At 43.7% G+C, this 13,209-nt stretch overlaps 1 protein-coding gene across 1 annotated transcript in view; it reads right to left on the bottom strand.

The window, feature by feature from the left end:
* Positions 1-6,284: 6,284 nt before the first annotated feature.
* The window catches only part of TRAPPC10 (trafficking protein particle complex subunit 10), an 837,250-nt gene continuing 830,325 nt past the window's right edge, over positions 6,285-13,209 (bottom strand). The window contains exons 18-19 of the mRNA XM_053705118.1: positions 7,056-7,241; positions 6,285-6,931 (exon numbers count right to left, since the gene is read on the bottom strand). Coding sequence (XP_053561093.1) covers positions 6,693-6,931; positions 7,056-7,241 — 425 coding nt within the window. The 3' untranslated portion in view covers positions 6,285-6,692. The remainder of the gene's footprint in view (positions 6,932-7,055; positions 7,242-13,209) is intronic.

Below are 13,209 nucleotides of genomic sequence, written 5' to 3'. Positions count from 1 at the left end.
ATATGGCTAGTTTGTGCTCTGAGTTCTGAATTTCAATTCCCTATATCAACAGATTTTGTCTAATTTTTTGTGCAAGTATTTCTATAGATAAGGCAAACAGGATTGGTAAAATGGGGCAACCCTGTCTAGTACCATTTAAAACCGAGAAAGGCAATAAAGAATTCCATTAACCTTGCATTTAGATTGGTGTATAAAGATATTATGTCTGAAATTCATGTAACTCCAAATGTCCCTATCAAAAGTTTTTCTGCAAGAAATATAAAACTAACTGCAGAATAGGAAGTGTTGCCCCAGCTGATAAACCAACCTGCCCTGATCTGCAGGAGGTGGTGGTTCTGGGCAAACTACCTGCTCAACCCTAAATAGTGGCACAAGAAGTTTTCACAAAGCTCTCAGCTGCTGGCATCCTTTTGTAATTTCAAATGGAATTCTGAGTCTTCTCCTTTTGAGAACATGATTATTTAAGCATTTTGTGAGGAGGTGACGGGTGCACCAGAGATGAGCAGATATATAAGCAGCTGTGTTAGCAAAGGGAATAACAGAGGAAAGTGACACCCATTGTCATTATGTAAGTCAACATTAAAAAGCAACAAATGTGTAATGTAATCTGCTAACATTTTATCTGGAGGAGGAGGAGGGGACTGAGAGGCTAGAGACATGTCGGAAATGTTTTTGCCTTTCCCAGTTGTACATAGAACTATTTAACAACCACTTACCTCATAAGGATGAGACAAATCTGCTCCTCAGTATCAGAAAATACTTTTTGTTCTTTGCAGTAAACACACAGACACTCTCTTAAAACACGTGTATTTATTTATCTGGCAGAAGGAGCGGTCATATATATATATATATATATATATATATATATATAACATTCCTCCCACGACTTATAATACAGTAAGGGCACAAAGGAAGGAGGGTTCCCAGGCCCTAATACTACAGGCTGTGGCAGCAAGGAAAGGCTGGGGAGCAGAGTAGTGTGTATGATAGGGTGTACAGGCAAAGAGTTAATAGGGTACCAGGCTGGTCCTGTGTACGCATATGGAGAGGCCCAGCCTATTGGTGAGTAGCGTTCGCAGTGTATGTAACATTGTTACCAATATTCATGGTGTTCATAAAAAAAATCTGAGTTTTAAACTCATTAACCTGAAACATTTTGGGGTTTGTTTTTTCTATATCTGTTATCGATGATGATGAGGGCAGATCTTGTGTTAACAAACCAGCAGAAGAATCCCTCCACCATTGACCTGGTCGACATAGGGTCTGCACAATCTCATATCCTGTTAGACAAGGGGTCTACAAGAGACCTATAACCTCTTCAGTGATAAGATGTTCAATATTTCATTACTGATGAGACACTGCAGAATCCAGCCCACCATGTCATGTAGATAAGTAGGGCAACTAAAAAAATAACAGGCTCTTCCTACCCATGAGATTGACAGCAATAGAATATTCAATACTCTGGTAAAGGGTCCTTAGTGCCCATGTTATACGAGGATCTAAACTGCCCATGTCCTTGGGTGAGTCCACAGATCCTTGCTCAACAAGGGCACACAACAAAGTCTCCAATTTATGCAACTGAGGGACCATACTCTTCATTACATGTGCCATAGAGAATTCTTACAGTCTTCTACCCTGTCTCATGTGATAGATGAAAAGCCCAGGCTACTGCCCCATCCCATGTGATAAAGAGAAGCCCAGAGTCTCCTCCCCATCCCATGTGATAGCGAAGCCAAGTGTCTCTTACCCCATCCCATGTGATAAAGAGAAGCCTAGAGTCTCCTCCACCATCCCATGTAATAGATGATCCCAGATTCTCGACCCCATCCCATATGATAGAGAAGCCCAGAGTCTCCCCCACATCCCGTGTAATAGATAAGGCCAGAGTCTCCTCCCCCATCCCATGTGATAAAGAAGATCCAGAGTTCCTATTACAAGTAATGAGAAATCCCAGTTTGACTTCCATGCAACACGAAGGCTCTAGGCCCAGATATACTTGACCATTCCTTTGCTTGCATCAAGTGAAAATTGCAATTATATTCTAATTTTAACCCAAGTTCAAGTATACTCCCTGTATCTCCCAGTAATTCCAGTAATGCAGCAAGTATCCCCTCTGTGCAACATGAGCAGCCAACCACAACAGGACATCAAAATCCATATCACACTCTCCCCCCTTCCCTCTCATGCACTCTCACTCTCCTCATACACTGCTCTCTGGCACACTTATCTAATCTCCTGCACTCTCCTTATACACTGCTCTCTGGCACTCTCCCCAAATCTGCACTCTCCCCATACACTGCTCAGGCACACTTCCCTAATCTGTAATCTCCCCATACACAGCACTCTCCTTACACTGCTCTCTAGCACACTTATCTAATCTCCGGCACTCTCACTACACACAGCACTCTCCTCATACACTTCTCTCCGGCACTCTTCCCAAATCTGCACTCTCCCCATACACTGCTCAGGCACACTTCCCTAATCTGTAATCTCCCCATACACAGCACTCTTCTCATACACTGCTCTCTAGCACACTTATCTAATCTCCCACACTCTCACTACACACAGCACTCTCCTCATACACTGCTCTCTGGCACACTTATGTAATCTCCTATACTCTCATTACACAGAGCACTCTTCTCATACACTGCTCTCTGGCACACTTATCTAATCTCCTGCACTCTCACTACACACAGCACTCTCCTCATACACTGCTCCCCGGCACACTTCCCTATACTCTCACTACACAGAGCACTCTTCTCATACACTGCTCTCCGGCACACTTATCTAATTTCCTGCACTCTCACTACTCACAGCATTCTTCTCATACACTCCTCTCCAGCACACGTATCTAATCTCCTGCACTCTCACTACTCACAGCACTCTTCTCATACACTCCTCTCCAGCACACTTATCTAATCTCCTGCACTAACACTACACACATCTTATTCACTACTCTCCGGCACACTTATCTAATCTTCTGCACTCTCACTACACACAGCACTCTTCCCTAATCTGCACTCTCCCCATACACAGCATTTTTCTCATACACTGTTCCGGCACACTTCTGTAATGTGCACTCTTCTCCCCATACACTACTCCGGCACACTTCCCTAATCTGCACTCTCTCCATATACAGCACTCCTCTAATATACTGCTCTCCAGCTCATTTATCTAATCTCATGCACTCTCGCTACACACAACACTCTCCTCATACACTCCCTTACGGCACTCTCCCCATACACTGCTCCGGCACACTTCCCTAATCTGCACTCTCTCCATACACAGCACTCTCCTCATACACTGCTCTCCGGCACACTTATCTAATCTCCTGCACTCTCACTACACACAGCACTCCTCTCCAGGCACACTTATCTAATCTTCTGTACTCTCGCTACACACAGCACTCTTCCCTTATACACTGCTCTCCAGCCCTCTTCCCTAATCTGCCCTCTTCTCATACACTGCTCAGGCACACTTCCCTAATCTGCACTCTCCCCATACACTGCTCAGAAACACTTCCCTAATCAGCACTCTTCTTGTACACTGCTCTCCGGCACACTTCCCTAAATCTGCACTCTCCCCATACACAGCACTCTTCTCATACACTGCTCTCCGGGACATTTATCTAATCTCCCGCACTCTCACTACACACATCTTCTCATTTACTGCTCTTCGGCACACTTATCTAATCTCCTGCACTCTCATTACACATAGCACTCTTCTAAAACACTACTCTCTGGCACACTTATCTAATCTCCTGCACTCACTACACACATCTTCTCATTCACTGCTCTCCAGCAAATTTATCTAATCTCCCGCAACTCTCATTACACATAGCACTCTTCTAAAACACTACTCTCTGGCACACTTATCTAATCTCCCACACTCTCACTACTCACAGCACTCTTCTCATACACTGCTCGCCAGCACATTTATCTAATCTCATGCACTCTCGCTACACACAACACTCTCCTCATACACTGCCTTCTGGCACTTTTCCCTAATCTGCACTCTCCCCATACACAGCACTCTTCTCATACACTGCTCAGGCACACTTCCCTAATCTGCACTCTCCCCATACACAGCACTCCTCTCATACACTGCTCTCCGGCACACTTATCTAATCTCCTGCACTCTCACTACACACAGCACTCTTCTCATACACTACTCTCCGGCACACGTATCTAATCTCCTGCACTCTCACTACAGACCGCACTCTCCTCATACACTGCACTCCGGCACACTTATCTAATCTCCTGCACTCTCACTTCTCAGCACTTTTCTCATACACTGCTCTCTGGCACACTTATCTAATCTCCCGCACTCTCACTACTTTACACCACTCCTCTCATACACTGCTCTCTGGCACACTTATCTAATCTCCTGCACTCACTACACACAGCACTCTACTCATACACTACCCTTCGGCATAGTTATCTAATCTCCTGCACTCTCACTACACACAGCACTCTTCTCGTACACACCTCTTCAGCACACTAATCTAATCTCCTGCACTCTCCTCATACACTGCTCTCTGGCACACTTATCTAATCTCCCGCACTCTCACTACTTTACAGCATTCCTCTCATACACTGCCTTCTGGCACTTTTCCCTAATCTGCACTCTTCTCATACACTGCTCAGGCACACTTACCTAATCTGCATTCTCTCCATACACATCACTCCTCTCATACACTGCTCTCCAGCACTCTTCTCATACACTGCTCTCCAGCACTCTTCTCATACACTGCTCTCCGGCACATTTATCTAATCTCCTGCACTCTCACTACTCACAGCACTCTCCTTATAGACTGCTCTCTGGCACACTTATCTAATCTTCCGCACTCTCACTACACACATCTTCTCATTCACTGCTCTCTAGCAAATTTATCTAATCTCCCGCTCTCTCATTACACACAGCACTCTTCTAAAACACTAATCTCCTGCACTCTCACTACTCACAGCACTCTCCTTATAGACTGCGCTCTGACACACTTATCTAATCTCCAGCACTCTCCTCATACACTGCTCTCTGGCACACTTATCTAATCTCCTCCACTCTCACTACACACAGCACTCTCCTCATACACTACTCTCCGGCACACTTATCTAATCTCCCGCACTCTCACTACGCACAGCACTCTTCTCACACACTGCTCTCCAGCACACTTATCTAATCTCCTGCATTCACTACACACATCACTCTTCCCCTCCCCCTGCATGCTTCTCCTCCCCCTGTACTCACTACACCCAGCACTCTTCCCCCCCCCTGCACTCACTACACACAGCACTCTCCCTCCCTGCACTCACTACACACAGCACTCTCCCTCCCTGCACTCACTATGCACAGCACTCTCACCCGCCATGCACTTACTACACACAGCACTCTCACCCCCCTGCACTCACTACACACAGCACTCTCACCCCCCCTGCACTCACTACACACAGCACTCACACCCCCTGCACTCACTACACACAGCACTCACACCCCCTGCACTCACTACACACAGCACTCTCCCCCCCTACACTCACTACACACAGCACTCTCCCTCCCTGCACTCACTACGCACAGCACTCTCCCCCCCTGCACTCACTACGCACAGCACTTTCACCCTCCTGCACTCACTACACACAGCACTCTCACCCCCCTGCACTCACTACACACAGCACTCTCCCCCTGCACTCACTACACACAGCACTCCCCCCCTGCACTCACTACACAGCACTCTCACCCTCCTGCACTCACTACACACAGCACTCTCACCCTCCTGCACTCACTACACACAGCACTCTCACCCCCCTGCACTCACTACACACAGCACTCTCACCCCCCCTGCACTCACTACACACAACACTCTTCCCTTCATCTTTCACTCTCACTACAAACATTATGCTCTCCCATTACTCCGCACACTCTCCTATTACTGCACACTCTATTACTCCGCACTCTCTACAGAGCACTCTCTACACAGCACTCTCTCTTATTACTCCGCACTCTCTACGCAGCACTCTCTCCTATTACTCCGCACTCTCTACACAGCACTCTCTACACAGCACTCTCTCCTATTACTCCGCACTCTCTCCTATTACTCCTCACTCTGTACACAGCACTCTCTCCTATTACTCCACACTCTCTACACAGCACTCTCTCCTATTACTCCACACTCTCTACACAGCACTCTCTCCTATTACTCTGTACTCTCCCCACACACTGCTTTCTGGCACTCTTTATCCCCCTGTGTGCTGCTCTCCCAGTCTCATGGTTCTGCACAATGTCACTGATTTTCCAGGCTAGCAAGTGTGGATTTTATTCAGCTGTTGGAGCTTCTGCTCACTTGACTACGCGTTTGTGGTCCGAGGGCTGCAGATCGCATGTGAATATTCCAGTAACACATGAGATAGCTCTGGCATTTGCATGTTTCATCCTGAGATTTCCAGACAACGGCTGAACCTTGCAGAATGTCTCAGATTCACCCCCACACTCCGAGAGAGGTCTGCTGATAATGTTTCTATGTTTTCTGCTGTGCAGAATATTGCACCACCCGACTTGTCAGCAACCACAGAAAAATGCTGAGTCCACAAGCTCTGCAGAGGTGTGCCCTGAAGCAGCACATTCCCTCTATGTCCAAGTCCCACCCCTAGCAGTTCATATACCATACATGTTTCTCTCACCCCTTGTGGGGCGTAGGGTCATGTTACGTTCACCTCAAGCACATGGTCATCTGTGCTGGGAAGCACAAGAATCTGTCGCCCTGCGCTGTCATTGTTGACCTGCCCAGTATGGAAAGGCTGAAGCCTCGGCAGTGGGAGTCCCTTCTGCTCCGAGGATGAATTTGTGGGCCCTGGAGGGGCATTGATGCTGCGAACTTGTCCGCTGGGAGCTTCACATGGATCCTCCACAGAAACAGAGTCGTTCTCTATCCAGCTATCTGTGGGACATAGGAGAATCAATGTGAGTGGAACAAACACATGTGACACACAACATAAGTGGGTTTACCCTCTGTTTCAGCTGAATGCCCCAAATGAGCCCGTGTGTCACAGGGCCATACTCACCTGCACCGAGTTGTTGGGAGTGGTGAGGCAAGTATTTGAAGAGTCGCACTTCAGGGTAAGGAAGATACCCAGCAAAGAGTGGCATCACCTCCATCCTGACCATATGACATGCCCCTCGAGACACTGGCATAATAACCGTGCCAGAACTTCGCCCGCACACCGCCCAGTTACTGCCGCTATCCACCACTGCAAGAGATATCACATAAGCATCATAAAAAGGAAATTTATGCTTACCTGATAAATTGATTTCTTTTACGATATGACGAGTCCACGGATTTCATCCTTACTTGTGGGATATTATCCTCCTGCTAACAGGAAGTGGCAAAGAGCACCACAGCAGAGCTGTATATATAGCTCCTCCCTTCCCTCCACCCTCAGTCATTCAACCGAAGGTTTAGGAAGAGAAAGGAAAAGCTAAAGGTGCAGAGGTGACTGAAGTCGTAAAAATAAAATATAATCGGTCTTAAAATGACAGGGAGGGCCGTGGACTCGTCGTATCGTAGAAGAAATCAATTTATCAGGTAAGCATAAATTTCCTTTTTTTCTACAAGATACGACGAGTCCACGGATTTCATCCTTACTTGTGGGATACAATACCAAAGCTACAGGACACGGATGAAAGGGAGGGACAAGACAGAGACCTAAACGGAAGGCACCACTGCTTGAAGAACCTTTCTCCCACAAACAGCCTCAGAAGAAGCAAAAGTATCAAATTTGTAAAATTTAGAAAAAGTATGAAGGGGCGACCAAGTCGCAGCCTTACAAATCTGTTCAACAGAAGCATAGTTTTTAAAAGCCCATGTGGAAGCCACAGCCCTAGTAGAATGAGCCATAATTCTTTCAGGAGGCTGCTGTTCAGCAGTCTCATATGCCAGGCGGATGATAATCCTCAGCCAAAAAGAAAGAGGTAGCCGTAGCTTTCTGACCCCTACGCTTTCCAGAATAAACAATGAATAGTGAAGATGATTGACGGAAATCCTTGGTTGCCTGTAAGTAAAACTTCAAGGCACGAACCACGTCCAGGTTATGTAACAGACGCTCCTTCTTAGAAGAAGGATTAGGACACAAGGAAGGAACAACAATTTCCTGATTAATATTCTTAATTGAAACAACCTTAGGAAGAAATCCAGGTTTGGTACGTAACACCACCTCATCAGAATGAAATATGAGATAAGGCGAATCACATTGTAACGCTGAAAGCTTAGAAACTCTTCGAGCAGAATATCTATGGAATGCATGGGTTCAAACGGAACCCCTTGAAGAACTCTAAGAACTAAATTCAAACTCCAGGGAGGAGTAATTGGTCTAAATACAGGATTAATTCTGGATAGAGCCTGACAAAAAGACTGAACATCCGGCACATCTGCCAAACGTTTGTGAAGCAAAATTGACAAAGCAGAAATCTGTCCCTTTAAGGAACTTGCTGATAACCCTTTCTCCAATCCTTCTTGGAGAAAAGACAGAATCCTGGGAATCCTAACTTTACTCCATGAGTAACCCTTGGATTCACACCAATAAAGATATTTACGCCATATCTTATGATAGATTTTTCTAGTGACAGGCTTACGAGCCTGTATCAAAGTATTGATGAACGAATCAGAGAATCCCCGCTTAGATAAAATCAAGCGTTCAATCTTCAAGCAGTCAGCTGCAGAGAATTTAGATTTGGATGTTGGAAAGGACCTTGAATGAGAAGGTCCTGTCTCAAAGGAAGTTTCCACGGAGGCAGAGAGGACATGTCCACTAGATCCGCATACCAAGTCCTGAGTGGCCACGCAGGCGCTAACAGGATTACTGAAGCTCTCTCCTATTTGATCCGAGCAATCACGCATGGAAGGAGAGGAAACGGTGGAAACACATAAGCTAGGCTGAACGACCAAGGCACTGCCAAGGCATCCATCAGTTCGGCCTGAGGATCCCTCGACTTGGATCCGTAACGTGGAAGCTTGGCATTCTGACGAGATGCCATCAGATCTAATTCCGGTCTGCCCCATTGGCGAATCAATGAGGCAAACACCTCCGGGTGGAGTTCCCACTCCCCCGGATGAAAAGTCTGACGACTTAGAAAATCCGCTTCCCAGTTCTCTACTCCTGGGACGTAGATTGCCGATAGATAGCAAGAGTGGGCCTCCGTCCATCGGATTATCTTTGATACTTCTATCATCGCTAAGGAACTCCTTGTTCCCCCCTGCTGATTGATATACGCCACAGCCGTGATATTGTCCGACTGGAATCTGATGAATTTGGCCGAAGCCAACTGAGGCCACGCCTTAAGCGCATTGAATATTGCTCTCAGTTCCAGAATATTGATTGGGAGTAGAGACTCCACCTGAGTCCAAACACCCTGAACCTTCAGGGAATTCCAGACTGCACCCCAGCCCAGTAGACTGGCATCCGTTGTCACTATCATCCATGAGGGTCTGCGGAAACACGTCCCCTGGGACAGATGATCCGGCGACAACCACCAAAGAAGAGAGTCTCTGGTCTCTTGATCCAGATTTATCTGAGGAGATAAATTCGCATAGTCCCCATTCCACTGTCCGAGCATGCACAGCTGCAGTGGTCTGAGATGAAAGCGAGCAAACAGAATGATGTCCATTGCCGCTACCATTAATCCAATGACCTCCATACACTGAGCCACTAATGGCCGAGGAATGGACTGAAGTGCTCGGGAAGTATTTAGAATCTTTGATTTTCTGACCTCCGTCAGAAATATTTTCATGTCTACCGAGTCTATCAGAGTTCCCAAGAAAGGAACCCTTGTCCGTGGAACTAGTGAACTATTTTCTATGTTCACCTTCCAACCGTGAGTTCTCAGGAAAGACAACACTGTGTCCGTGTGAGATTTTGTCAGATGATAAGTTGACGCCTGAATCAAAATATCGTCCAGATAAGGCGCCACTTCCCCGCGGTCTGAGAACCGCCAGAAGGGACCCTAGAACCTTTGTGAAGAACCTGGGTGCTGTGGCCAACCTGAAGGGAAGAGCCACAAACTGAAAATGTTTGTCCAGGAAGGCAAACCTTAGGAACTGATGATGATCCTTGTGAATACGGATATGAAGGTATGCATCCTTCAAGTCCACATTAGTCATATATTGAACCTCCTGAATCATTGGTAAGATTGTTCGTATAGCCTCCATCTTGAACGATGGGACTCTGAGAAACATGTTTAGACACTTGAGCTCTAAGATGGGTCTGAAAGTTCCTTCTTTTTTGGGAACCACGAAAAGATTTGAGTAAAACCCCTGCCCCTGTTCCAGTTTTGGAACTGGACAAATTACTCCCATGGTAGAGAGGTCTTTTACACAGCGTAAGAACGCCTCTCTTTTTATCTGGTCTACAGACAATCGTGAAAGATGAAATCTCCCTCTTGGGAGAAAATCCTTGAATTCCAGTTGATACCCGTGGGTCACGATTTCCAATGCCCAGGGGTCCTGAACATCTCTTGCCCAAGCCTGAGCAAAGAAAGAAAGTCTGCCCCTACTAGATCCGGTCCGGATCGGGGGCCGCCCCTTCATGCTGTCTTTAATCCAAGAAGCCCGCTGTTGCTACGTTTACCTTTATTCCAAGCCTGGTTGGGTCTCCAGACTGACTTGGGTTAAGCAAAATTCCCTTCCTGCTTTGTGGAGGAAGAGGAAGCAGAGGGTACTCCTTTAAAATTTTGAAAGGAACGAAAATAATTTTGTTTACCCCTCATCTTAACAGACTTATCCTGAGGTAGGGCATGGCCTTTACCTCCTATTACAAAACAGGGTGGAGTGAGTGCACCTTAAAATGTGAAATTTGTGATTTACAAGAGAGCTCTAAACCCTACAGAATGATAAAAGTTCCTCCAAACAATTATCGGTGTAATGAGTGATTAGAACAGGTGAGGGGAGCTATTATATGTCAAGAAATAATGGTAAAGATAAATGAGTATAATATATAATACTTGTGTTTGTAGATACATTTTTTATACTTACGTTAATATAAAACTATACTAAGGGGTGCGTTTGATTTCTATGTTGTGTTAGTGATTACATGTTACTCAGTGCAATATGCAAAATAAATAATAGTATAACTTCTAAAACTAATAAGAATTTCAACTAAAACAGTATAAGATTTAAATAAGTGCATTTTTAATACAATGATGCAACTAACAAAAGATGGCAGAAGTAAATATTCAAAATTTTCGAAATTTAAAACAATGTTGTATAAGATTTGATACAATATCGATTCATATGAGCTCATACGATAATTAAAAAAGAAGATAATCTTTGTGTAAAAGATTACTTTGTTGTAAAATGTCTGATACATAAAAAACTAGTATATCACACTGCAGTGGATTAAGACAAAAATAGAAAATGTCACTAAATAGCCGTCTTATTTTTAAACACCAATAGATAGATGATATCTTTAAATAAAAACAATGATTAAAATGTACCTTTGGATGTAGTGTCTTTCAATACTACTTTTAGCAAGTGGCAAACTTCGTTGAAAAAGGATAGAGATTTATGTCTGCCTTGAGATCAGCCTTATAGAATGAGCTGATAATCCAAGGGGGTATATAAAATACCAAATGATGATGAATGATGGAATGCTATTAGTAATAGCTGTGGATCCTGAGTGTTGGTATTATCCGTTCTTAGCGTTTCTTTAGCAGGTTAAAAGTGCAGGAGTGATCCGGAGAGGTATATGCAATACCTAATTATAAAGATGTGCTATTAATAATAGCTGTGGATCCTGTGATAGAGTGTTATCTGCAAAACCTTCCTAAGGTGACGATGTCCCAATGCTATCATTCAGTATGGGATACGTTCTTTTGCAGGTCTGTGGTTTCTTGTGGTTCCCAAGTTGGAATGATCTCTGTGTGCTTTGTTAGCAACTGACATCCGTTGCAAGGTTTGTAATTGAAAGGCTGTTGCTACAGTCTATAGCTGCAAGCTGTGGCAGATGTAGGATGATCTGTGTGTCTCAGTTCATAGACACTGCTTGTGACTTTGAGCCGTTACCGGCTTGACATATCTGATTGTATTGTTGGCGGCAAGTAAATAATTTGATGTGGCTTTCTAAAAAACAGTCTGTGCCGGCTCCGGTTAGTAAACTGTGTAGTCCAAACACAGTGTATAATGAGAGTGTGGGCAGCTCTACGCGTTTCCGCCGTAGCCTTTATCAAGATGCCCAAAATCACTCTTAATTGCATTTATAAAGGGTAAAGGTTTGATACTATTGGATGCTGGTGATTGAGTCTTAGCCAATGAGATAGCTTTAAAATTCAAACTGGCGTAAAGTACAGCTGTTATATCTTAATCATCAAAGTGTTGAATTAAAATCATTTTTTGTATTTGCTATTCGTAAACTGATTCTATATAATTTGTATTTAGAACGAAGGTCAAATATAGTAATTAGTTCATGCGGAAAAAATGAATCTGAGTTTTTTTGTTACTTATATTTAAGGGGCTAATTTCACATTTTTTACAAGTGATACATGTTAAGCGTGAACACTGAAATTTTGTGAAGTGACTTATGTCATATATAAAGGTGTTTTTACTAGATATTATGTTTTCATAATAAGTTATAACTAAATTATTTAATAGGATTTCAAAACAATTTTGTCGGAATAGTATTTATATAGATATATGTACACATATATTTAAGAGACGTTGTAAAAAATAATCCACAATATATTTAGGAGACGTTGTAAAGAATAATAATATAGAGTAATTTTAGTAATACTCTTTACCAAAACGATGGTTTAAAGGGATATTTGAACATGATAATTGGTTACCTTTCAATGTATTGGAAAGTAAATAAATAAAGATTTACTTGGTGAATCTTGTGTGAACCATTTTTGGAATTTAGGTGCCCTTACCGATTGGGATATGTGAAAAGGGGGCAGAATAAACTTGTGTGTGAAAAACATTTTTTAAAAATCATAAAATTAATTTTGTTTGAGGATGTATTTTTAAATATGGAAGGGTTTTATTTGGAAAAAATCTTTTTGTTATAAGATAGTGGGTTAGGGATATAATATTGAAACTACGTAATATTAACTTATTAATAACGGTGGAATGATGGAAAAAAAGATTTTTTTCTCTCAAAATTGAATTTATCTTGAAAGCATTAATTCATATATAGTTGTGTAATGTATGAATAGTTGTGAACCTATCTTAGA

The sequence above is a fragment of the Bombina bombina genome, chromosome 3 (genome assembly GCF_027579735.1).
Source record: "Bombina bombina isolate aBomBom1 chromosome 3, aBomBom1.pri, whole genome shotgun sequence".
NCBI classification, from domain to species: Eukaryota; Metazoa; Chordata; class Amphibia; order Anura; family Bombinatoridae; genus Bombina; species Bombina bombina.
The sequence above is the reverse complement of the archived record's forward strand: the minus strand, read 5'-3'. Positions and strand labels throughout refer to the sequence as shown.